This window comes from Macaca fascicularis, chromosome 1 (assembly GCF_037993035.2).
Source record: "Macaca fascicularis isolate 582-1 chromosome 1, T2T-MFA8v1.1".
NCBI classification, from domain to species: Eukaryota; Metazoa; Chordata; class Mammalia; order Primates; family Cercopithecidae; genus Macaca; species Macaca fascicularis.
In genome coordinates, this window is record NC_088375.1 from 163,252,779 (window position 1) to 163,280,773 (window position 27,995).

The 27,995-nt window shown below is 36.8% G+C and overlaps 1 protein-coding gene across 2 annotated transcripts in view; it reads left to right on the plus strand.

Moving 5' to 3' along the window:
- The window catches only part of NEGR1 (neuronal growth regulator 1), an 892,406-nt gene extending 869,385 nt beyond the window's left edge, over nucleotides 1-23,021 (plus strand). For both annotated transcript variants that reach the window (XM_005543025.5, XM_045385974.3), the window contains one exon: nucleotides 11,348-23,021. In XM_005543025.5, the coding sequence (XP_005543082.1) occupies nucleotides 11,348-11,472 (125 nt within the window). In that variant the 3' untranslated portion in view covers nucleotides 11,473-23,021. The remainder of the gene's footprint in view (nucleotides 1-11,347) is intronic.
- The last annotated feature ends 4,974 nt before the right edge of the window (nucleotides 23,022-27,995 follow it).

Genomic DNA, 27,995 nt, shown 5'->3' on the forward strand with positions numbered 1-27,995 from the left:
AAACATAATGAGAAGATGTAAGGCAAAATACAAAAATTGTGTCAAACGAGTGTATTTTGCAAATTTATCTCATATGGAAATAAAAAGAGCAGTTATTTATTAAGCCCTTATTATATGCAGTCACTGTGATAGACTCTGGGGAAGAAGAAATAAGAGGAAAAGAAAGATGAAAAAATATGGTTCCAGCTCTTTAGAAACTCGAACTCTAGGTGAGGAAGCAAGTACCTAAGCAAGGCCTTGAGAGAACGTGAGTTACAATGAGGCCTCCAGGGAGGGAGGAAGTAAGGAAGAGATCTTGGTTATTACAGATGTAACACCGAACTTGCTTCTTAAGGAGAAATATGTCAGATAGAGGTGGGAGAATTGGGAGGAAGTAGAAGAAGGCAATTCCAAGTAAAAGAAGCACGGACTGTAAACCCAAGGAGCTAAAAGGCTATGGTTTGTTCAGAGCATTGTGATCTTAAAGGAGCTGCATATTAAAACTACAAAAAATTAGCAGGGCGTGGTGGCGGGCGCCTGCAGTCCCAACTACTGGGGAGGCTGAGGCAGGAGAATGGTGTGAACCCTGGAGGCAGAGGTTGCAGTGAGCGCAGAGGGCGCCACTGCACTCCAGCCTGGGCGACAGAGTGTGACTCGTCTCAAAAAAAAAAAAAAATTAGGCACAGGTGGTTTACCGTTTTTCTTTCTTTCTGTTTTTGAAAGTTGCATTCTCTACCACATTTTTTCCCCCGTGAACTACAACTAATCAAGCTGTGAAACACTACTTGCTTCTTTTCTCCAGTTTGCTAGGAGAAAGGTCTATCTCAACACAAGAGTTAACATGACTATCCAGTAAAACATCACAGTGGCATTCCTCAAAAAAAAAACAAACCACTGTACCCTGGAACACAGAACAGTACATGAGGAATAGCAGGAATAGCAAGTGATCACTGGGTGTGTATACTTAAGCATTATTTGTTTAGTGGAGGAGTTTTCTGATCTGCATTTTTAAAGCTATGCTTTAGAAGGGACATATATTGTTGGTGTCATTGTTACTGTTTCAAATTTCTAGAATTCTGAGATACACACGCTCTCCTGCCAACAACTGAACATTTCTTCCTGGGCCAACGTAGGGGCTTACATTGGTACTTCTTGCGTAAACACTAATACGTTTTCTAAAGCTACCATTTTAAGAAAATTTAATCAACACTTCAATAAACACTTCACTTAGTTGTCTCATTTGCTTATCATAACACGAGGAGGGATAATTTTATCCCCTTTGTTCAACTGAAAAAACTGAGGTGCCAAGATGCTAAGCTAATACCTCCTATGCTTGACTGTTAAGAAATATGGCCTCCAGCGGTAAAAAACACATTCAAATAGAACTCACAGACAACAGCAATTATTTAACAGGTCTCTTGGGTGTGTGTTTATATGTTTGTAAAGGTATAACTCTATATTTATGATATGATGTCTTGAGAGACGTCCAAGAGGACAAGATTCGTCTTTTCAGAACCAATGTTACTCTACAGTGGTAGTCAATATTTCCAAGTCCTGAATTCTCGATTGCTGATACTATCTTTCCTATCTCTTTTTTCTTGAGCTCAATAGTAAAACCTCATCCTAATGCATAAATTTAAACAATGTATCTATACTTCAGTTCTCTGTAATAAATAGTTTGATGGTGCCGAACCCTTGATCAAATGCTATGAGTCATACAAAAGTAGTCGAGAAACTTAGACTCTGTAGAAGAAGATGCACATGAGAGTGATAAAGTATAGGTAAAATATAGGTGAAGTACAGGTAAAAGCTATAGGAGAAAAGGGGACTTGGCAGATTAATTTAATCAGAGTTAGGTAATAATTCAGGGAAGTTACATAGAAGTGGAAGTACAGAGAATAAGAATACCACTCCTTGTCTTATTTTTGCATCTAATTTAAGCCCATTATTCATTCCCTATTAGCCTCACCTCCTCATCTGTAAAACTAAAGGATGGCACCAACTGATCCCCAGTATTCAGACTTTTTTCAGGTTCTAACTTTGTGAGCAGGTGTCATCTGAGATGGGCACTGAGATGTGAGTACTATTTCAAGACATACAGACATAGAAGCCCATCTCAGATGAAGGCAAACTGCAAATACACAAGTGCAGCAACGTATCCTGAGAATGGAGAATTTTCTGCCTGGGGTGACACATGCGCAAAGTGTGGAAGAGTATCAGGTATAAGGCTGAAAAAGTAGCTTGTAGAAAGTTTACAGAAGGTCTTACATTCCATGCAAAGTCATTTGGATTTTATCAAGGATTTTAAAATAGCCAAAATATAATGGCAATGATTAGAGAATCATTGAGAGGAACTCAAAATCAATCTAGAGTGTAACAAGTGGAACAATTTAAGTAAATCAGAACTACAAGGCCAGATAATCACTGGCTTTCATTTCACTGGAAAATCGAAGAACAAACAAGCAGACAAAATTTAAAGGTAAATGGAATATTCAAAAAATGGAAATGATCAAACCTTATGAAATTCGTGATCCTTAATTAATGCCAAAAGAACAATGTTGCAGACTCCAGAAAATAAGCTAGTTTAGGTAACCTTCCTAACACAAAAGATACAAAGAATAAAATGTAGTAAACAAGAAAACCTGATCATGAAACTCCAAGTTTAGACACCCTATATAAAAACTTAAATAATTTCACACCCACATCCCCACATGTATAAGATCTTAAAAACGCATTCAACTTGCAAAAATGTTTTCTGGTTTCCAATTTCTCCCATGTTTTTACCACACTAGCAGTGTCACAATGAAGACACAGCTGATGGCAGTGACTATTAGTGACCTTAAGAACACAGCTGGATTTCTATTTTTATTTCTGTAAAACCTTCTTTTCTTCAACTAAATGATGCCCTAGAGGCCCAAGCTAAAGTCTGTATAGTAAGGGCAATGTGTATTGTATTTTGTGCAAATATATTTCACACAACAAAGACAGAGTTTAAAACACACATCCACACACCCACACATCCACATACACACCCAAAAATATGTCAAGACTTTTATGTAGAAACCCATTTGCAAACCAGCCTGGTAGGAGTTGCCATATCAAGTTCAAAGAACCATTCAGGGTCATACAAAATTACCTGTATTTGACAACACACTTCAAAGCTACTATATATTCATGTAAATTACTTCTGAGTTTCTAAAATAGAGTAAACAAAAAAATTCAAAACATTTAGAAGACATTGATGAACAATTCAAGCTTTGAGACTTTATTTCAGCAACTAGGAAGGATAATAAAAGACAGCAGAATTTGTTTCTGTTTGGATGATTGCTTCCTATTCTCCTTACCTCAAATTAGAGGTAATAGTTTTGGAGAGTTTCATCTGGCTATATGAAGATAAAAGCATTTATCTACAAATAGGCAGATTTCTGAATGTGGGTAATAACCAAGGCAAACATATGTTTAAAATTCCCAATGTAATTGATGCTGAGTAGATAGCAGGGTATATCGTGAACTTTGGCAAAATGGTTATTGAGCAAACAGAATGGAACTTGAGGACGCTGGTCGCCCAGAGAAATAGCTCTGTAGTCGCTAAGAATAAGTTGGAAGGAAAATGCCACTAGTCAGAAAGAGAGAGAAAGGAATTGTGTGACTTCTCTACCCATTCACCTCATTGTTTATAACACAAAAATAATGAGATTTTCTGTAAAAATGATTATTTTTATGTTTATCAAGTTATAGTCTGTCAAAAATGATGGAACTACCTGAATATAGACATTCAGTTTTTTTATCAAATGAAAAAAAAAATGTTAGAATAATTATCTAAATACAAATTTTTCTATGACCTTTGGCCTCTAATTCAAGAAAAGAACACCAGTGTGCACTTGTTGGCCTGATTTCTTCTGAAGAAGACAGACAGGAAAGCTGACTGACAAGAATCTGAAGCCGTTTATCCAATTTTAACATTCTTTCCCTAAATGCAAGAGGAGGTGACTGTGGTAGGGAATCCTAAATTGTTACTCGACCACACTGAGAGCTAATTGAAAAGAGGACCATGGTATGTTTACCTCTCTGCACTCCAGGAGACATGGCACAATGAAGGTGTGTTTAGTAAACAAACAAACAGAAAATCTCTACATTGGTCCCTACAACATGACAACTGTGCTACTCGGGCATTCTTCAACCCTAAAGTTGAGGGGGAGAAAAAGACCCCAGAGGGTCTACAGTACAGGAGCATGCAATATTCACACAAACAAAGCTCTCTTCCTAGAAATCGCGGTGCCACAGATGGGAGGTGGTACATGAGAAGATATAGCATGTCGGTGCTGTATCTATAACTCAGCACATCTCATCTTAGGATCTGGACTATTTGATTTCACCAGAAATAATGGAAAGGAGTGTAATTATGTCACCTGTGTGAGACCTGCTTGATTCTTCCAGATACCATAATGCAAAGTTATATGCCAGTAGAAAAGCATATTCCATCTGCTTCTTTTTCTCTCCTAATCTCTACCCAGTGTTTAAGTAAAATTAAGTGATACAAAAAAGGGAAGTGTAATCTGAGCCTCCGGATATCCCCTGCAGCTGCTGATGGTGGAAAGGGGTGGATATTGCTTCAGAGAGGATTTAATTATCTTTTGAGCAAACTCCTCCCACAGTATGTAATGAAACAGGATCACACTGTCAATTGGATCTAATCAATGGTGTTTAATTTCTCAGTAAACGTATGTGTTCTCTATTTTGAGTACACATTAATCACTCTCTTCTGCATGAAATGTTATTTGGGTGTAAATCATTTGCTTCCCATTAAGGTATATGCTTCCTCAGGAAAATGTAAGTCGAGGCCAGTTTTATCTTACAGAAGCAGAATTAATATAGCTTTAGTAACTCTAAGATTGCAACAGAAATCTTAAAAACATGACTTAAAGCTAGTTTAGTTAAAGCTCGGGTAATTTAAGGAAATTTCTAGGCAAACAATTCGTATTGTACCAAAACTAAATATTTCATAGTTACATTTGCTGTTGCCTCAAAATACAAACTAGAGCAATACAAGGGAAAACTGCCAAAACAGAAAAGAATATGCAGCAGCTGTGGTAATTGGTAGTGAAAATCATAATTAGCAAAGATATAAGATATGTGTTAAAATCCAGAATAGATCTTCCTGTCGTCAATGGGAAGAAGTCTCAAAGGCTTACACTCCACTCAGCCTGGGCACTTTTGCTTCATACCTGAGACAGATTCTCTAAAAACAAACTCGTCATTAGGTCAACCATGAAACCATTCTCTAAATTTCACTCACCATACTGTTCTCTTTGGCAAAAGAGAAGAAAAGGAAGAGGTCATATCCTCTGACTTTGAAGAAATTGCAAATCAGAGGAGACTGGACAATTATCTAGCTATAAATTGCATTAAATAAAAATCCTCCCAAAGTCAAGAAAAAATAAAGAATTAATATTTTTGTAAGCAAAAATGAAAGACATCTTTGCAAGACCAGAGAAACAGTGATTTAACCAAGTGTAGATTAAAAGTTAAATAAAATATACTTGTTCCATGCAAAGCATCTCAAGTTAAACAGAAAGCTCTGTGGGAACAGGAACCATTTCTGCTTTGCTCATTGCCTCTGAGTGCCTGGCACATAGCACACACTGAATTTGTTAAAGGAATGAGTGAATGAGGAGTGTTTAGATCATCCTTGAAGGAGTATTAATGCCTTGTTAAGTGCTGTACGGGGTGGTTTACACATAACAACATATTTAATCTTTGCAATAACTTTTGAAATACTATCAATCCTCATTTGCAGATGAAGATACTGAACTCAGCAAAGTTAAGAAACTTGCCTAGGTTAGTACAGTTAGAAAGACGTGGAATTGGAACTTGAACCAATGTCATCCAGCTCTACAGTTCATATATTATATATAATGTCATATTTAAAGACTAGAATGTCTTAGCTTTACTAAGCACTAGAAAGAATGACAGCCTGTTCTGTTGTTTGTTTTAAATTCTGATCTGCAAACAGAATCAGTCTCCCTTACATACTGCATTTTATTTTCTTTCTCTTTTTTTTCAATAAAATGGTAAATATAATACAATCTAATACATTGTTCAAGGGCTGGGTATTCTCTCTGTATTTGTTTTAAAACTTCAACCTTTTGTTTCCTTTATCCTCTTCCTTTCTTTCTCATTCTCAATTTAAACTTTTCTTCTCTTTTTTTCATTCTTCTCCTCAAAAACAATTAAGCAGGTCATAAGAAAGAAATAGGACAATTTCATTAAACACTTTGTCTTGAGGGTGAGAAATCATAGGAACAACTATTAAAATAGGATAGTCTATCAAAATGGTCTTGAATTAGACACATGCATATTTAGGAATATTATTTCACATCCAATCCAATAAACATCAATTGAAGACATTTGATACAAGATACAGATGCACATATAGGGAGGAATGTTCCATAACCTCAAGATGTTTATATTTATATATCACATATATATAACTAATTATAAGTTAAGAAGAAAGAAAACATTTCTGAAGTTAGGTATAAGCAGAAGACTAATAATTTTTCTTAGATTGGGGATGGTCTCATGGAAAAACTGGTATTTTTGATGTTTAAGGATGAGCAGGACTTTAATATGCAAAGAGGAATAGGAAGAAGGCTATCTAGGTTTAAGGAGGTAGCATGTGCAAAGGACATGGGGTAATGAAACACTCTATGTTCTCAGAAAATGGCTTGTATGACTAGAGTGAAGAAGTAGTATGAGTCTGGATAAATTGACTAGAACCAGATGGCAGAGGTTCCTGAAGTTTTGGCTTCACTCAATAGACAATGGGGAATACTTGAATGTGAGCTAGCATAGGCTTTACTTTTTTTTTTTTTTTTTTTTTTTTTTTTTTTTTTTTTTTTTGAGACAGAGTCTTGCTCTGTCGCCCAGGCTGGAGTGCAGTGGCACGATCTTGGCTCACTGCAACATCCACCTCCCGGGTTCAAGTGATTCTCATGCCTCAGCCTCCTGAGTAGCTGGGACTACAAGTGCATGCCACCAGGCCCAGCTAGTTTTTTGTACTTTTAGTAGAGGCAGAGTTTCGCCATGTTAGCCAAGCTATTCTCGAACTCCTGGCCTCAGGTGATCCACCGGCTTCGGCTTCCCAAAGTGCTGGGAGTACAGGCATGAGCCACTGCACCCGATCAGCATAGGCTTTACTCTTGCCTTTCCTAGTACAATCTATTGTCTACTGAGTAGCCAAGTGATCCTTTAAAAATAATCAAACTCTCCTATGGCTTCTCATGTCACTTAGAATGAAACTAAAGCCCTTGCCATAGCCCAGATACACCTCTGATCACACGACCTATCCTGCCTAATTTTACTTAAGGTAAATAGCAGCATGATATTGAAAAGCAGCTAAAAACTTGGCAGAGATCCTTCAACTGGTCTGGCCATCCCAGAGGCTCAACTAGATGTCTTCTAAGGAATTCAGGCTTCTAGCTTGGACCTATGGGTTCACCTATGCTGACAGTCTTTTGTGGCAAGAGTATGATGTTATAAAGTTCAGTACATGCTCTGTTCCCATATTGTCTACTTAATGATCGGTCTTCTTGCTCAAAATACTTAAGGAAGGTAGTCTGACCTGTACAGGTCAAAGTATAATGAGCCTGAAACTAAAAGAAGAAGAAGAAAGATTCAGCAAAAATACAAAAGGAAAAGATGATACTCTCTGACAAAAGAAGTCAAGGTATTTTGTCTCCGTATAGGTTTGTGGTAACTGGGGGAAATGGATGTGAAGCACAAACATTTACTGAACACCTTTTAAGTACCAAACTCTGTGTTCAGTATCAAAGATAAAAGATATATATAATGTATCTTTGCTTCAAGACATTCTTGACCTAAACAGGTTAAGAGTGTAAGTGTATTACCAGTTACTAAGTAATATGGGGGAAAGGCGGTAATGCTTAATTTGTCGTATGGGATTTTCTGAAGGTTTTTTTCTAAGTGATATTTCAGTCCAGTCTTGAGGCTAATTTCTAATAGCTAATGGTCATTTTCTTAAGATCAAGTAGTAGATTTGCATTTAACCTAAGAAAATCTATTGACCCAAATAATACTGAGGCCCTTACCTTTAGTGTCATTAGCACTGTTCTTCAAATAATTCAGCCAAACAGTCATAACACACACAAACCACACATAATAAATACCAGCTAATGGGAATAAGGTTGCATAACAATGGCATGCCCCAACAATGGAATGTTATAGAGCCATTTTAAAAATGAGATATGTGTGTACTAACGTATGTATATCATTGCATTTTGTAAAAAATAATTGTATTTGTAACTGTTGCCTAGATTACTTATCTGCCGTGACCCCCTAGGGAGTCCTCCCAAGTTTATATATTATCCTTCAAGTTCCATATACCCTAATGTTCTATATTTACCTATTTATTTATATCCCCAACTAGAATAAGCTCTTCCTGAAAGAGAGGATTGGGTTTTATTCATCTTTGCCTATGGGAGGCTTAATTCAACCCCATGAACATAATAGATACTCAGTAGATAGTTAAAGAGTATGATTGATGACATAGAACTTGATATTAGGTATCTGATCTCACATTATGGTGACTAACTTAGATCTTTGTGTTTTGGTCTACTGATTATTCACGTTTGCTCCACAGTCTATTGCCTGTAACAACTGCAAGCTAATAATTCATCCCCCAGTTTCTAGTTTATTTCAGGACTGATATAAGTATTATATTCACAAACAAAAAAAAGTATATACATTTGTGGCATCAGTGAAAAAAATGTATGCTATTTTAATTGTAAAGTAATAAATTTAAAATATGCTATTGGTAATATCTTTGTTATGTTTAAGACAATAGGAGGCTGAGTGAAAGAAGATACAACTACATTGGGGAAGGCAGAATTAAGTAATAAAAGGATCATACCTGTCTTATTAGGTGCTGCATTGCCAGCACTTAGGAGAGTGCTTGGTACCTAGTTCAATTAAAACTTGCTGAATGAATGAATGAATGAATGAATGAATGAATGAATGAAGGAATGAATGTTACTATAGTACATTTTCTAGCCTATAATCATGTGGCTTGCTACAGAAGAGATTCCATTTTGTAGGATAGAAATACTCATTTTGATTATGACCCATTCATTTGATTGAGTCATTTACTTAGACATTTCTTGAGCATCCACTATATACCACACTTTGCCAGATTTTATGTCTGGAAACACAAAGATGAATAAGACATGACCTAGAAGAGTTTAAATCTGTTGGAAGAAATGAATATGTAAACAAATATTTGCAATGCAGTGTGATGTTACATAACATATATATTTCATGGTCTCATGACACAAAAGGGGTAGTCAGCTCAGTTTGTTGGAGAAGGAGAGGGGATCCAGGAACGATTGCCCAAAAATGCATTTTAAAGGATGGATAAGGAGTTTTGAGGGGCCTTGATAACCTACCCATTTAATGTTACTACTTAATTTGTCATAACAAAAATAATTCACCTTTGCTTTTTATGCTTAGCTTTTAAATTTTATTTCTTATTTATGAAACCATTTATATGCTTTACATATTATTGGTCTTTTACCATTATGCAAGTTTTATTACACTCAACTTTCTTGAAAAACAATTCTAGCATAACTATTATTGAGAAGGTCATATACTAAATAAAGATTTATTTATATTTTTAAAATATTTTTCTAGGTCTTGAAAAAGGGAAAATAAGGAGTTCCATAGCTTTAAATTAGACTTTGTATGTATCAGAAATTGAAAAGCTGTCTGTTCAACAATAGGCTTACTTTCTTCATCTTTTTATTTAAAAAAAAAACTCATTTGTAATTATATACATGCATTAAATCATTAATTTTGCTCTCTGTTTATTAAAAAATAGTAGTCTCAGTGCTCAAATCCCACTCACCTGGAATCAATAATTGCATTGTCAAGGAAACTTCCCACTGCAGGGACCAATGTATCTTTCATCCCCTTTAATTTCTTGGAAGTGTAAACAACACAATTTATTCTTCTTGTTACAGAGTAATATAGTCATTTGTGAAAGTTTCATTAAAACTATCTCTGGTAATTCAAACTCAGTGTGACTAAACCTGCTCCTGGATTTGAGTTATAAATTTAGAAATGAAGTAGTCAATTTCTTTGCTACATTATTCAATTTCTACTAGGAAATAGTGCTTGAAATCCAGGTTTCATTAAGAAAAGGTGGTTAAAATATGCTGGTGGGTTTCTTGTTATTGCTATTATTATTATGATGGTAAATGAGAATAGTCTCAAACAAGTCCAAACACGGTTGTAACATTTAATTTCTGGAACACAATATAATTTACATACAAGTAGGCAACTATCCTTTCATAAACAAAGTGGTACCCCTTCAGAACACTCCAACAATATCCCAAAGGTGATGAATCTTCAGGTATTCAGTGAAAATTCAACATAACTGTTAGCCAAGTACCGTGTGAACATCCCCATATACAAGACTGTAATCTTTCTGATGTGTAAATGTAGTCACACATTCAACTCTCCAAATTCTTCAAAATATCTTTCAGTATAAAAACCTAGTCCCTTTTTCATTACAGTAGAGGTCATTCTACCTGTCTAGAGGTCTAGTTTCAATTCCCTCCACTTCAGGCCTCAAACTTCATGGTCCAGCAAGACTAAATCTACCTTTACATTCTACATGATACACCTTGCTCTGTCCTTTTCTTATGCCTTTGAATATGTTGTTTCGTCTACCCACATGATAGTCTCCTTTGGTAAAACTGTATTTGAAATCTCCCTTGCCCAGCATATTTAAAAGCACAATTTGTCTGTGCTACTGCGATATGCACATGCAACTCTAATATTCCCAGAATTGTATTATAATTGTTTGAAGATCTTTTCTCACCAAAAAAAAAAAGACCTTGGAAGGGACAATATTCTTGTTTTTCTAGCATTTAGTACAGTATTTAGCTAATAAAACACAGCTACATATACACGCATGAATGAATATTGTCCACTAATACAAATATTTACAGTATGTATAAGAGGAATAATAATGTTAGTAGCTTTTGAGTACTTAGCATGTGTTTAGTTGATGTAATATGCTGTATGTGCTTCATCGCCAATTCTCACCACAGCCCTGTGAGGTGGATTCTATTATTTCTAATATTTTCATTTTGCCCTGAGAAAACTGAAGCTCTGAGAAGTTAGCAACATAGCCCACACATTGTCATATAGCAGAATCAGATATGAACTTAAGTCTGTCTGACTCCAACGTCAGTGCTTTCCCCAATGCACCCGGCTACCTTTCGATTATTGTCAAGATCTTGGAGGACACAAATTACATTTTGATTTAATCTTTTCCATTTCTTTCCAGCTCCAAGTACAGCCCAGTATGGAATTACCGGGAACGCTGATGTTCTTTTCTCCTGCTGGTACCTTGTGTTGACACTGTCCTCTTTCACCAGCATATTCTACCTGAAGAATGCCATTCTACAATAAATTTAAAGACCCATAAAAGGCTTTTAAGGATTCTCTGAAAGTGCTGATGGCTGGATCCAATCTGGTACAGTTTGTTAAAAGCAGCGTGGGATATAATCAGCAGTGCTTACATGGGGATGATCGCCTTCTGTAGAATTGCTCATTATGTAAATACTTTAATTCTACTCTTTTTTGATTAGCTACATTACCTTGTGAAGCAGTACACATTGTCCTTTTTTTAAGATGTGAAAGCTCTGAAATTACTTTTAGAGGATATTAATTGTGATTTCATGTTTGTAATCTACAACTTTTCAAAAGCATTCAGTCATGGTCTGCTAGGTTGCAGGCTGTAGTTTACAAAAACGAATATTGCAGTGAATATGTGATTCTTTAAGGCTGCAATACAAGCATTCAGTTCCCTGTTTCAATAAGAGTCAATCCACATTTACAAAGATGCATTTTTTCGTTTTTGATAAAAAAGCAAATAATATTGCCTTCAGATTATTTCTTCAAAATATAACACATATCTAGATTTTTCTGCTCGCATGATATTCAGGTTTCAGGAATGAGCCTTGTAATATAACTGGCTGTGCAGCTCTGCTTCTCTTTCCTGTAAGTTCAGCATGGGTGTGCCTTCATAAAATAATATTTTTCTCTTTGTCTCCAACTAATATAAAATGTTTTGCTAAATCTTACAATTTGAAAGCAAAAATAAACCAGAATGATAGTTAAACCATACACTATCTCTAAGTAATGAAGGAAGGAGCTATTGGACTGTAAAAATCTCTTCCTGCACTGACAGTGGGGTTTGTGAATTTTGCCCCACACTAACTCAGTTCTTGTGATGAGAAACAATTTAATAACAGTATAATAAATATACCATATGATTTCTTTAGTTGTAGCTAAATGTTAGATCCACCGTGGGAAACCATTTCCTTTAAAAAGACAGCACAGTCCACTCAAAGGATTGCCTAGCAATACAGCATCTTTTCCTTCCACTATTCCAAGCCAAAAATTTTAAGATGATTTGTCAGAAAGGGCACAAAGTCCTATCACCTAATACTACATGAGTTGGTAAGCACTCATCATTAATTTTGTTTTGTGGCAGCTAAGTTAGTATGACAGAGGCAGTGCTCCTGTGGACAGGAGCATTTTGCATATTTTCCATCTGAAAATATCACTCGGTTGATAGTCTGGAATGCATGTTATATATTTTAAAAGTTCCAAAATATATTATAACAGACATTCTATATTGGTATGTAGCAGACCAATCTCTAAAATAGGTAATTCTTCAATAAAATCTGTCTATATAGCCATTTCAGCTCAAACAAGTAAAACCAAAAAAGACCATCCCTTATTTTTTCTTACATGATATATGTAAGATGTGATCAAATAAAGACAAAACACCAATGATGAGAATATCTTAAGATATACTAATTATCAAAATATTGTGAATGTTAAATTATTTCTACTATAAATAATGAAAACTACATTTTGAAGGAAAATGCTGTTACTCGAAACATTAAATTGCAGGAATAGTTTGATGGTTTCACTCTTTACTAAAGAAAGACCATCACCTTGAAAGCCATTTTACGGGTTTGATGAAGTTACCAATTTCAGTACACCTAGATTTCTACAAATAGTCCCCTTTTCTAAGTCATAACAACAAAGATCCTACAATAAAATTAGAGACAAGAAATTTTGCAGTGGTTATACATATTTGAGATATCTAGTATGTTGCCCTAGCAGGGATGGCTTAAAAACTGTGATTTTTTTTTTCTTCAAGTTAAACTTAGTCCCAAAGTACACCATAAATCAATTTTAATTAGAAAAGTGAATCTTAAATGAGGGGACATAGTATACTCTTTCCACAAAATCGTAATGATAAGGCATAAAGCTAGTAAATCTACTAACTATAATAAATGTATGACATTATTTTGATTGATACATTAAAAAAGAGTTTTTAGAACAAATATGGCATTTAACTTTATTATTTATTTGCTTTTAAAAAATATTCTTTGTGGAATTGGTGAATAAACTACAAAATATTATTTTGTATTGCAGCTTTAAAGTGGCACACTCCATAATAATCTACTTACTAGAAATAGTGGTGCTACCACAGAAAATGTTAACCATCACTACCATTGTTTGGGAGAAAGAAACAGATCAAGAATGCGTATTATTCAGTGACCGCTTTCCTAGAATTAAAATACCTCCTCTTTGTAAGGTTTGTAGGTAAATTGAGGTATAAACTATGGATGAACCAAATAATTAGTTCAAAGTGTTGTCATGATTCCGAATTTGTGGAGTCTGGTGTTTTTACCATAGAATGTGACAGAAGTACAGTCATAGCTCAGTAGCTATATGTATTTGCCTTTATGTTAGAAGAGACTTTCTTGAGTGACATTTTTAAATAGAGGAGGTATTCACTATGTTTTTCTGTATCACAGCAGCATTCCTAGTCCTTAGGCCCTCGGACAGAGTGAAATCATGAGTATTTATGAGTTCAATATTGTCAAATAAGGCTACAGTATTTGCTTTATTGTGTGAATGTATTGCATATAATGTTCAAGTAGATGATTTTACATTTATGGACATATAAAATGTCTGATTACTCCATTTTATCAGTCCTGACTGTACAAGATTGTTGCAATTTCAGAATAGCAGTTTTATAAATTGATTTATCTTTTAATCTATAACAAGTTTTGTTAGCTGTTCATTTCAGGATTATATTTTCTACAGGTTCCATTTGTGGGACTCCTTTTGTTGCCCCTATTTTTTTAAAGAAGGGAGAAAGAAAAATAAGTAGCAGTTTAAAAATGAGAATGGAGAGAAAAGAAAAAGAATGAAAAGGAAAGGCAGTAAAGAGGAAAAAAGGAAGGGTGGAAGGCATGAAGGAAGGAAGGGAAGAAGGCAGGGAGAAAGAAAGGATGAGAGGGAAGGAAGAATCAGAGTGTTAGGGTAGTTAACTTACACATTTGCATTCTTAGTTTAACTGCAAGTGGTGTAATTATGTTTTACAATGAGCACATTTGAAACGTAAGTCCTATTATACCATTGAGTTCCTATTATGCAGCAATTATATAATAAAAAGTTTGCCCAAGTTATAGTAATGTGAGTGTTTTTGAGACACTAAGAGATTTGAGAGAGAGAATTTCAAATGTAAAGCCGCTTTTGGGGGGTTTATGACTTAACTGAAAAATTAATGCTTCATCATAATGTTTAAGCTATATCTAGAAAGTAGACTGGAGAACTGAGAAAATTACCCAGACAATTCAGGGCAAAAAAAACCCAAACATATATATATATATACACACACACATATATATATATAAATACCCCTATGTTTGAAGTCAAAATACTCTGAAAAACTAAATTATCAAAGTCATTCATCTACAATGATCAAATTTACTGAATAATTGTTAATTTATCCATTGTGCTTAGCTTTGTGACACAGCCAAAAGTTACCTATTTAATCTTTTCAATAAAAATTGTTTTTTGAAATCCAGAAATGATTTAAAAAGAGGTCAGGTTTTTAACTATTTATTGAAGTATGTGGATGTACAGTATTTCAATAGATATGAATATGAATAAATGGTATGCCTTAAGATTCTTTGAATATGTATTTACTTTAAAGACTGGAAAAAGCTCTTCCTGTCTTTTAGTAAAACATCCATATTTCATAACCTGATGTAAAATATGTTGTACTGTTTCCAATAGGTGAATATAAACTCAGTTTATCAATTAAAATATGTATTTGACTCATTTTAAAACTCTATTAGTTTAAGAGAAAGAAGGAAGAAATAATAATTTGAAGATATTTCTGCTATTCTCTTTACTTCCTGTATTACATTCATCTTTCTGCTTACTCTAAAGCAGTACAGGGTAAAATTTTTAGATGCTACCGTTTCAAAGGACTCCACGCTATTTTCTTTCTTGCTGTTGCTGATTCCTAAAAGATTTGATGAGCTGAACTACATCTAAACTAAAAATAAGTTTTCTGGAAACATTTTATTATTAATTATTTAGAATCTTTACCAGGTGAAATACAGCAGAGTTAGCAACAGAGACTGATGATAAAATTCTGATGATCTTACAGGCTAAACAACTGAAAACTCAAATGCTTGTAAGAGCAAGGCAGAGTGTAATTTCTTAAGACAGCTGGGTATGAAACAATGGGCACCTGAAGGCATTCAGATGCAATTTCCTTAAAAATACCTTGGTTTCCAAGTAAAACATGTTATTTGACTGAACACCTTTAGTTTGTAAATACCGAACCGTAATACACAAATGAGATCTCATGCCAAATGAATTCTTTAAGCCCTCTTTCCCATATCTGTTCCTCTATGATAGTCAACTGAATAAATGAGAACAATGTGGTAGATAAAACAACAAACCATAAAAAAGATTCATGCTTGGTTTTATAAGATATTTTGAAATATAGGTATCAATGCTATTCTGAGAAACCCAGATACACCAAAGCCCTCCCTCCACAAAAAAATGGGAAACGTTTTAATAAATGTCTGATTTCCCCCACAGCTTCATTACTTCTTCCCTTTTCAACATCTATCATATCTATCTTGAATAAATTACATCACAGCAACAGAAACATCAAGTATCAGACACAGAAAACCAGCACATGAAACAGAGCTAGTTTCCCTCTCAACAGAATAGAGCAAAATACAGATGCTTCCAAATCACATCTAGGTATGCAGAAAATAATTATTCACTTTAACCTGACAGTCAGAAATGTAAGTAAGAATTTGTAGAGATAATTTTCCAAGGTAACTCATTCAAGTTAGAGGAATTTGATCCAAACATCAGTCAATGTACTCCCTCTGAACTTTCCAAGACGCATACACCTTCACTTTTACATTCACTGTTTTTCTAGTAATTCCAAACTTACTAAAAAGTATTTAAGAGTTGATATCACTGGTGGAAAGAGAGCAATTTAGCAAACAAATAAATGCTTTCCAGTATTCCTAGAGAGAAGGAAAAGAGGAATACATTTCATTCTTCTCCTCAGAAGCTCTACCCACAGTCATCCAAAGGCTAGACCAATCTCTCCCAGGGATTTCCTTCAGTCTAAGAAAAGTACTTCATCTCAGAGACAACTGTGGCAACTATAGTTTTGCCCAAAGGCTCACAACTACCTCTACCTTGCATTTTACAATGGAGCATTTTTGCAAGTGTTACTATTATGGTTTTCTCAACACTTTCAAATATTTAAAGGAGAAAATATTATTGTCACATATTGATGATGAAAACAAGATTCAGAAATTTTGAGTCATTTGCTGAAGATTATACTTCAACTAAGTGGCAGATCTCAGCCAAATATGCAATGCAAAATATTACAAATTTGTTTCTAGTCCCACACTACCTAGGAAAAAGAAAAGCATATAATCACATTGTTAGCTTTATAAACAACTATTTGTATATTTTTATTTATATATTTATATAAATATAAGCACATTTTAAATATAAATATACATATTTATGACATCCTTGTATTTTCCAATACCTGCAGAGGATATGAGATTTAAAGTCTAATCAGATTGTACATATCACCTAAAACTTTGGAAATGTGAAACTCACAATGCAGTTACCTTTGGACACACAGCCTTGGGTTGTATTAGATCAGTCACACCAAGTGGAGAATCTTGTCATAATCACATATATCTTCTTTTTGTATAGCATTTTGCAAAAGATGTGTCAAGTTTGGGATAATCCACTAAGACTATTCTTCAGACATCTGCAATCAACAGAATTTTGGGGGAAATGGAGATCAAAATACATACACACTTTTTTTAAAAAATCACAACAGAATACTGATTCTAATCTGAGAGATGTTGTTTGAGCCCATTTATATTGAAACACTAACATGAACATCTGTTTGTGCTGGGACAGTAGAGCAAGAGAAAGATTCTAATTCTAGAAATTAAATTATATGCAACCTAAGAAATACATTTGTATTTTGTTTTCAAAATATGAACATAATACAAATCCTATGGATATCACCACTTAGTTTAAAAAACATAAAAAGTGTGATTTTCATACACTTATGAAATGAATATGTTAATTCATTAATGAAGGACCTGATAGGATATTACAACCAGATAAAAGGATAATTTAAGGAACATACACATTTATAGATCAAAAACCTTGAAATTAATGTACTCATGGAGGCAAAACTGGCTTCCAGAGTGAGGAGGAGAATTCAATGGAATCTTTATCCCTCAGAATTTATTCCCATATCTGTAGACCAGAAATATTTTGCTTTAGTATTATTTATTTACAGCTTGAAAAAGAGTTCAAATATAATGAAAAATACAGAGGCTCCAAAAGAATCAGAATCTCGTAACCTGAAAAGGTGTGTCCCAAATAATTAGTGGTTTTTCATTTCAGCAAAAATTATTCTCTGCAATGAAGGGACATAATTTTTTTTTCTTTTTTAGACAGAGTTTTGCTCGGTTGCCCAGGCTGGAGTACAGTGGCTTGATCTCGGCTCACTGCAACTTCCACCTCCTGGGTTCAAGCAATTCTCCTGCATCAGCCTCCCCAGTAGCTGGGATTATAGGCACGTGCCACCACACCCTGCCAAGTTTCGTATTTTTAGTAGAGGCAGGGTTTCACCATTTTGGCCAGACTGGTCTAGAACTCCTAACCTCAAGTGATCCACCTGCCTTGGCCTCCCAAAGTGCTGGAATTACAGGCGTGAGCCACCGCACCCAGACGAGATGTAAAAAATTTTAAAGCCATTGAATTAAATTCATTGCTAACATTTTGAGCTTTGATAATGTAATTCCTACTTTAATGACTCAAAAAAAAAAAAAAACCCAAGTTACCTATATATCTAATAATCTATGTTTTCATTACTCCTTTTCTTCCTTATCTCACAAACCATAATCCAATAGTCTGGGACATATGAAAGAGAAAGTAAACAGTCACAAGAACTACCTTACTTCGAGAATCCACGTTGTTGAAAAAATAATATATTTTGGGCACTTGTTAAAAAGAATTAACAGAAACAGTCTTTTTTTTTTTTTTTTCTCTCAGGAACATTTAATTCATGGTATAACAGGAATTTTACATCAAAAACAGTAAGAAAAATGAAGTAACGGTTGAGATAGCAGTATTTTGTCAACCAAATACTATAATGATGAAAACATTACAAGAAGCTATAGCCAGACCTGAGTGTTCTGCTTCTACTTAATGCTAATGAGCCCAGTCCTAGCACACATCTTGGTTTGGTAGAAACTACAGGAGGTAGCATGGTTCATTAGACTTTCAAAACTTGAAAATGTTAAAGAGAGTGGTTTCCCTCCTTCATTTCAAATGGATTGCTAAAGGCACTGGGCTATTCCTTGGTGGAACTTTGAATTTGCCAGTTTCTTCATTAATTTTGACCTTTTTACATTCAAAAAAAAGTTAACTTTACATTAAGCCACTGCAGACTTAGACCTCCTGCAGTTCTGAATTGTGCTTAAACAAGTATTCAAGCACATGAATTTCTCGAGAAAATTTGGGGACCGTATCTGAGAAAAAAAATTTGTAAAATATTCGTTGAGGACTATAATATGCTAAAACTAAGGAACAAAATTCTCTTGATTGTTCTAAAAATACTTAGCAAGATCCACAGAACTCTCACATCGTTTTCTAAGTAGTTTCATAAATGTGGATTATGGTTGCCCTGAAACTTGACATCTCCCTAGCAAGTACTTGGCAAGTGACCTGGCAAAAATGTGTTCAATAGCTCATTTTTGACATACTCCTTAAGAAATCATTGCCAGAGATTTGAAACTGCTTCAAGCTGATGTCTTTTTCAAAACAAAACACATACTCACACACAAATACAAAATTGCATTGCTATCAGTGATCTGGAAAATAAGCTTGCAAGCTGGCCATGTGGTGTTCTGAATAATTTTTTTAAAGTAGAAGAAGAAATGACAACAGTGCAACGAACAGTTTCTGTTTAAGTTTTATTTGCTAAGACGTTAGCATAAGGAACATCTTGTGATTTAATTAATCAGAAGATGGCACCTGCTTTAAATACTGACATGGAGAAAAGCAGATTTTTAAAAAATTTGGAATAAAATTAATGTCTTGTAATACATTTTTCTTGTTGATAAACAACTAAATTATGCTTTGGAATGTCTTACTGTCTAATAACTTTAAATGTTGACAAGGAGAAAGACTGGGTTTTGTTTTTTTCTAATTTCGAATAAGCATTTTTTTTCCTGGAAACATATATTTCTAATTTATAGATAAACTAGTATGTGTGTTCAGAATTCCTATTCTCTCATTATTCAGGTTTCAAAATGTATTAACAAAGTTTTTATGGTTTTATGATAGACAATCAGCTCTCTTTCATCAGGTAACGTAAGAACTTGTATAATGGTATATTAGTTTTCACACTGCTGATAAAGACATACCCAAGACTGGGCAATTTACAAAAGAAAGAGGTTTTTTTGGACCTATAGTTCCATGTGGCTGGGGAAGCCTCACAATCACAGTGGAGGGTGAAAGACACGTCTCACATGGCAGCAGGTAAGAGAAGAGAGCTTGTGCAGATAATCTCCCCCTTATAAAACCATCAGATCTCATGAGACCCATTCACTATCACAAGAACGACCTGGGAAAGACCTGCCACCATGATTCAGTTACCTCCCACCAAGTCCCTCCTACAATCTGTGGGAATTCCAAATGAGATCTGGGTAGGAACACAGCCAAACCATATCATTCCACCCCTGGTCCTTCCCAAATCTCATGTCCTCACATTTCAAAAGCAATCATGCCTTCCCAACAGTCCCTCAAAGTCTGAACACATTTCAGCACTAACTCAAAAGTCCACAGTCTAAAGTCTCATCTGAGTCAAGGCAAGTCTCTTCCGCCTATGAGCAGCCTGTAAAATCAAAAGCAAGTTAGTTACTTCCTAGATGCAATGGAAGTACAGGCATTGGGTAAATATAGCCACTCCAAATGGAAGAAATTGACCAAAACAAAGGGGCTACAGGGGCAGTCAAGTTTTAAAGCTCCAAAATGATCTCCTTTGACTCCATGTCTCACATCCAGGTCATGCTGATGCAAGAGGTGGACTCCCATGGCCTTAGGCAGCTCCACCTCTGCAGCTTTCCAGGGTATAGCCCTCCTCCTGGATGCTTTCACCAGCTGGCATTGAGTGTCTGTGCCTTTTCCAGGTGCATGGTGCAAGCTGTTTATGGATCTATGATTCTGGGATCTGGAGGACAGTGGCCCTCTTCTCACAGCTCCACTAGGTGGTGCCCTAGTAGGGATTCTGTGTGGGGGCTCCACTCCACATATTCCTTCTGCACTGCCCTAGAAGAGGTTCTCCATGAGGGCCCCACCCCTGCAGCAAACTTCATCCTGGGCATCTAGGCATTTCCATACATTCTCTGAAATTTAGGTGGTGGTTTCCAAGCCTCAATTTTTGACTTCCGTGGACCCACAGGCTCAACACCATGTGGAAACTGCCAAGGCTTGGGGCTTCCACTGTCTGAAGCAACAGCCCAAGCTGTACCTTGGCTTTTTTTTTAATCATACCAGGAGCAACTGGGAGGCAGAGCACCAAGTTCCTAGACTGTACACAGCAGATTGACCCTGGGCCAGGTCCACAAAACCATTTTTTCCTCCTAAACCTAGGGGCCTGTGGTGGCAGGTGCTGCTGCAAAGGTCTCTGATGTGCCCCGGAGACATATTCCCCACTGTCTTGGTGACATTCAGCTCCTCATTACTTATGCAAATTTCTGCAGCCAGCTTGAATTTCTCCTCAGAAAATGGGATTTTCTTTTCTATCACATTTTCAGTCTGTAAATTTTCCAAACTTTTATACTATGTTTCCCTTTTAAAACTGAATTCCAGCCTGGTGCAGTGGCTCATGCCTGTAATCTCAGCACTTTGGGAGTCTGAGACAGGCCGATCACCTGAGGTCAGGAATTTGAGACCAGCCTGGCCAACATGATAAAACCCCATCTCTACTAAAAGTATAAAAATTAGCAAAGCATGGTGGCACATGACTGTAATCTCCACTACTTGGGAAACTGAGACAGGAAAATTGCTTGAACCCGGGAGGCAGAGGTTGCAGTGAGCTGAGATCCTGCCACTGCACTCCTGCCTGAGTGACAAAGTGAGATTCTGTCTCAAAAACAAAACAAAACAAAACACTGAATGCCTTTAACAGCACCCAAGTCACCCACCTGTTGAATGCTTTGCTGCTTAGAAATTTCTTCCACCAAATACCCTAAATCACCTCTCTCAACTTCAAAGTTCCACACAGCTCTAGGGCAAGAGCAAAATGCCACCCATCTCTTTGCTAAAACATAACATGAGTCACCTTTGCTCCAGTTCCCAACAAGTTATTTGTTTCCATCTGAGACCACCTCAGTCTGGATTTTATTGTCCATATCATTATCAGCATTTTGGTCAAAATCATTCAACAAGTCTCTAGGAAGCTCCAAACTTTCCCACATTTTCCTGTCTTCTTCTGAACCCTCCAAACTGTTCCAACCCCTGACTGTTACCCAATTCCAAAGTCACTTCCACATTTTCAGCTATCTTTTCAGCAGCAGTCCACTCCTGATACAAATTTGCTATATTAGTCAGTTTTCACAGTGCTGATAAAGACATAGCTGAGCCTGGGCAATTTACAAAAGAAAGAGATTTATCAGACTTACAGTTCCACGTGGCTGCGGAGGCCTCACAATCATGGTGGAAGGTGAAAGGCACATCTCATATAGCAGCAGAGAAAAGAAGAGAGCTTGTGAAGGAAAATTCCCCCTATAAAACGATCAGATCTAATGAGACTTATTCACTATCATGAGAACAGCATGGGAAAGATCTGCCCCCATGGTTCAATTACCCCCCACCAAGTCCCTCCCACAATACGTGGGAAATCAAAATGAGATTGTATGGGGACACGGCCAAACAATATCAAATGGTTTCGATTTTTATGTTGAGGCACATTCTCAGGCTAGTATCATTTCAAGAACCACCTGTTATTTGTTGATTTTGGAAATTTTAAAAATCAGATTTAATTTACACTGAAAAGTGGTTTATCTTAACATTTCTCAGATAACCTGAAATGTTCATGTGGCATTCATTCATTCATTAATCCATCCACTTATTTGACAATAAAATGTGATTTAGGTGGCCTCCAAAGAGCTGCCTAAAAAGAATTATCTGGTAGAGTTAATCTGGACGTTTAGAATACCATCACCAAACTGAAGAAAAAGGCACCCATTTCTCTAATCCTTTCTCTGGGAAGCTGATTTCACTTTTAAACTGAAAGTGAGAAAGGAAAAGGAAGAAGAAAAGAAACAGAGGGGAAAAGAAGAGAAAGAGGAAGGGAAAGAAAGAGAGAGATTAATGTATATTTTCTCCTAAGAAAGGCTTCTTTTGTGTGTATGGGTGTGTGTGTGCATGTGTGTTTCCTGTTGCCTGGATCTATCATAAAAAACAATGTCTTCTCTGGAATGGGGCTTCGGTTTCCACATTTACAATTAGTAAATACATATTACAATTAGTGATATGAATAAAGGCTGTTATCCTACGTCTTCCAAGTTGTCATTCCTCCTGTTTCTTTAAAACTTTCATTATTGTTCATATAAAATTAAATTTCTACAATAGTATATTATACTCTTTTCTCAGGAAAATACAACATTCCATTGCATCACAGAATGCAATGACAAAGTTAAAACTTCCATTTCTCTGTGACTTTGATATTAAAAATGAATTCTCCTAGTCAATTGCTGAAATTGTTTAATAAAATAATAATAAAATCTGAATTTGATTAGGTTACCATTTTCTAAACATGCACAGTAAAAATAAAGATTGAGATCTTCTGTAATTGTTAGTTACAAGCTTTGGGTGACATTTAAAAAAAAGAAAAAAATCCAAAAAGTCTTGAAAATGTAACACTTTTAACTTGAGCCTCCAGAAAAATTTTAAAATGTTTTCAAAAATAGATAAAACTAAAACTTCATTTTAAGGGTTCTTGATTTTTCATAAATCTGTAATATCAGTGTATTCTCACATAACATACTCTATCAGTTCTGGATTCAAAAAACAGAAAGATTGGCCAAGTTGAAAAAAAAAGAATTTATTGGAAGCTTCTTGAATGGCTCTCAAGAAAGAGAGACTTCTGAATGATGGAAAACTTCAATATTAGGATGGTACCAAGATAGGAAATGCAGCCAGTAGGCTCCCCTGTGCAGCTAAAGTCATGCCACAGAAACAGGTAAGGACACCACGTTGATGGGATTCACACTACTTCATGATATGGCACCTTGGCATAATGATTTTAAGCCGAATACATTGCGAAGTGGTAGGTGCTGGCAAGACTCTCTGTCCTCCTACTTTTCCTGGGGTCATGAGACCCTCCTATGAGAAGTGCCTTCTCTATGATCAGAGGAAAGGCACATCCTTATCTCTAAAGACAAGAAAAGCCTAAAGGAATCTGAACAAATAGGCCTCGGTAAGTTTCCCCCAGTTTACTACTGTATTAGGCTATTCTTGCATTGTTATAAAGAAATACATGAACATGGGTAATTTATAAAGAAAAGGGGTTTTATTAGCTGATGGTTCTGCAGGCGTTACAGGAAGCAAGTTCTGGCATCAGCTCAGCTTCTAGGGAGGCCTCAGGAAGCTTACAATCATGGCAGAAGGCAAGGTGGGAGCAGGCACATCACATGACAAAAGCAGATACATCACATGGTGAAAGCAGGAGCAAGCAAGATAGAAAGAGTAGGAGGGAAATGCCACACACTTTTAAATGACTGGACCTCATGTGAACTCAGAGCAAGAGCTCACTTACCATCAGGAAATGGCTGAAGCCATTCTTAAGGGATCCCTCCCCATGATCAAAACAACCCCCCACCAAGTTCCACCTCCAACACTAGGTGTTACATCTCAACGTGATATTTGGAGGGGATATTCAAACAACATCACTCTACCCCAGCTTCTCAAATCTCATGCCCTTCCCATATTTTAAAATACAATCATCCATTCTCAGCAGTCCCTCAAAGCCTTAACTCATTTCAGCGTTAACTCAAAAGTCCAAATTCCAAAGTCTCATCTGAAACAAGGTAAGTCCCTTCCATCTATAAGCTTGCAAAATCAAAAATAAATTAGTTGTTTTCAAGATAAAATTGGCAAATAAGCATTGGGTAAACATTTTCATTCCACAAAAGAGAAATTAGCCAAAAGAAAAGGGCTATGGACCCGTTGCAAGTTCAAAATCCAGCAGGGCAATCACTAAATCTTCAAGCTCCAAAATAATCACCTGTGACTCCATGTCCCATAGTCAGGTCACAATGATACAAGGGGTGGTTCTGAAGGCCTTGTCAGTTCCACCCTTGTAGCTTTGCAGGGTTCAGCCCCAAAGGTTGCTCTCCCAGGTTGTTGAGAGCTTTTCCAGGTGCAGGGTACAAGCTGCTGGTGGGACTACCATTCTCTTGGGTCTGGAGGGCAGTGACCTTTTTCTCCCAGCTTCACTAGGTAGTGCCACAGTAGGGAGGGTAATAGCCCCCTTCTCACAGCTCCACTCTGAGGAATCTCAGTGGGACCTCTCTTATCCTTAAGCCCTGCCCTAATGGAAGTTCTCTCTGGTGGCTCCACCCCTGCAGCAGGCTTCTACCTGGGCATCCAGGCTTTTCCACAAATCCTGTGAAATTTTGGCAGAGGGTGCCAAGTCTTATTCACTCTTGTATCTTGTGTGTGCCCACAGGCTTAACACAACAAGGGGACTGTCAAGGTTTATGGTTTGCACCTTCTAAAGCTGTGGCCCAAGCTATACCTGGGATCCTCTGAGCTGAGGCTGAAGCTAAAGTAGACTGGATGTGGGGAGCAGTGTCCCAAGGCTGTACAGGGGAGCAGGACCCTGGGCCAGACCCACAAAACTATTCTTCCCTCTTAAGCCTCCAGGGCTATGATGGGAGGGGCTACCATGGGTTACCATGGTAGCCTTCAAGGTCTTTTTCTCATTGTCTTGGATAGTAGTACTTGGCTCCCTTTAGTTATGCAAATATCTAAGGTAAGCAGTTGCTTTTATTTCTCTCCCAGAAAGGCTTTTCTTTCTCTGCCACACAATCAGGCTGCAAAATTTACAAACTTTTATATTCCACTCCCTTTTAAATGTAAGTTCCAACTTGAAGGTTTTTTTGCTCCAACATCTGAGCATAGGTTGTTAGAAGCAGCCAGATGACTTCTTGAACACTTTGCTGCTTAGAAATTCTACCAGATACCCTAAATAATCACTCTTAAGTTCTAACTTCCCATGAGCCCTAGGACAGGGGCAAATTGCAGCCAAGTTCTTTGCTAAGGCATAACACTTGTGACTTTGCTCCAGTTTCCAATAATTTCCACATTTATATTTGAGACCTCATTAACCTGGCCTTCACTATCATATCACTCTCAACATTTTGGTCACAACTACTTAACCAGTCTCCAAAAATTTCCAAACTTTGCCTGTCTTCGTGTCTTCTTCTTAGCCCTCTAAACGCTTCCAACCTCTGCCCAGTATGACTACCAAAGTTACTTCCACATTTTCAGGTATCTTTACAGCAATGCACCCCTCTCCTTGGTACCAATTATCTGTATCTGGTCAGTCTTGCATTGTTGTAAAGAAATATCTGAAACTGGGTAATTTGTAGAAAACGGGGTTTTTATTGGCTTGCAGTTCTGCAGGCTTTATAGGAAGCATGTGTTGGCATCAGTTCAGCTTTTAGAAAGGGCTCAGGAAGCTTGCAATCATGGCAGAAGGCAAAGTGGGGGCAGACACACTACATGAGGAAAGCAAGCATGTCACATGGTGAAAGCAGGAGAAAGTGAGAGAAAGAGTAGGAGGGAGGTACCACATACTTTTAAGCAACCATATCTCATGTAAACTCAGAACAAGAGCTCACTTTTCACCAAGGAGATGGCCCATGCCATTCATGAGGAACCCATTGCCATGATCAAAACACCTCCCAACAGGCCCCACCTCCAACACTGGGATAACATCTCAACTTGAGAGTTGGAGAGAACATTCAAATTATATTGGCTATGCTTAGTATATACATTTTTGTCATACCACATTTTTCAAAACCATTCATTCTTCATCAAACATAATATAAAAACACTCAGATTTAACAGTTTCTTTGAGTCTTTATTTCCTTATGAAGACTCCCATGATATATAAAATGTATGTAGAATACATTTTTATTTTATTATAATTAATTCTCTCATTAATTTGTCTTTCATCAGTCCAATTTACAGGGCTTCAGCCAAGTAACCTGGAAGGATAATGAGAAAAATAAATTTTTCTTCTAATGCAACCTCCACGACATGCAACTCCACATTTTTCTTTTGCACTGCCCTAGCAGAGGTTCTCCATGAGTGACCCACCCCAGAACAAACTTCTGCCTGGGCACCCAGGCGTTTCCATACATCTTCTGTAATCTAGGCGGAGGTTCCTAAAACCCAATTCTTTATTTCTGTGCACAGGTAGGCTCAACACCACATGGAAGCTGCCAAGGCTTTGGGCTTGCACCCTCTGAAGCCATGGCCTGAGTTCAATGTTGGTCCCTTTCAGCCATGGCTAAAGCAGCTGGGACACAGGGCACCAGGTCACTAGACTGCACATAGCATAGGGACTCTGGGCCTAGTCTCCCAAACCACTTTTTCCTCCTAAGCCTCTGGGCCTGTGATAGGAGGGGCTGCTGTGAAAACCTCTGACATGCCCTGGAGACATTTTCCTCCTTGTTTAGGATTAACATTCAGCTTCTCATTAATTATGCAATTTCTGCGGCCAGCTTGGATTTCTCCTCAGAAAATGGAATTTTCTATACTCTCTCATTGTCTAGCTGCAATTTTTCCAAACTTATGCTCTGCTTCCCTTATAAAACTGAATGCCTTTAACAGCACCCAAGTCACCCCTTGAATGCTTTGCTGCTTAGAAATTTTTTCTGCCAGGTACCCTAAATCATCTTTCTCAAGTTTAAGGTTCTACAAATCTCTAGGGCAGGGGCAAAATGCCACCCATCTCTTTGCTAAAACATAGCAAGAGTCACCCTTACTCCAGTTCCCAACAAGTTCCTCATCTCCATCTGAGACCACCTCAACCTAGACTTTATTGCCCATACACTATCGGCATTTTGGGCAAAGCCATTCAACAAGTCTTTAGAAGGTTCCTAACTTTCCTGTCTTCTTCTGAACCCTCCGAACTGTTCCAACCTTTGCCTGTTAGCCAGTTCCAAAATCACATCCACATTTTTGGGTATCTTTTCATCAGCACCCCACCCCTGGCACCAATTTACCATATATATTAGTCCTTTTTTTTTTTTTTTTTTGCTGCTGCTGAAGACATACTTGGGACTGGCAATTTCTGAACTTTCAGTTCCATATGGCTGGGGAGGCCTCAAGATCATGGCAGAAGACAAGTCACATCTTGGCAAATGGCAGCAGGCAAAAAGAAAAGAGAGCTTATGTAGGGAGACTCCCATTTTTAAAACCATCAGATCTCATGAGACCCATTCACTATCATGAGAACA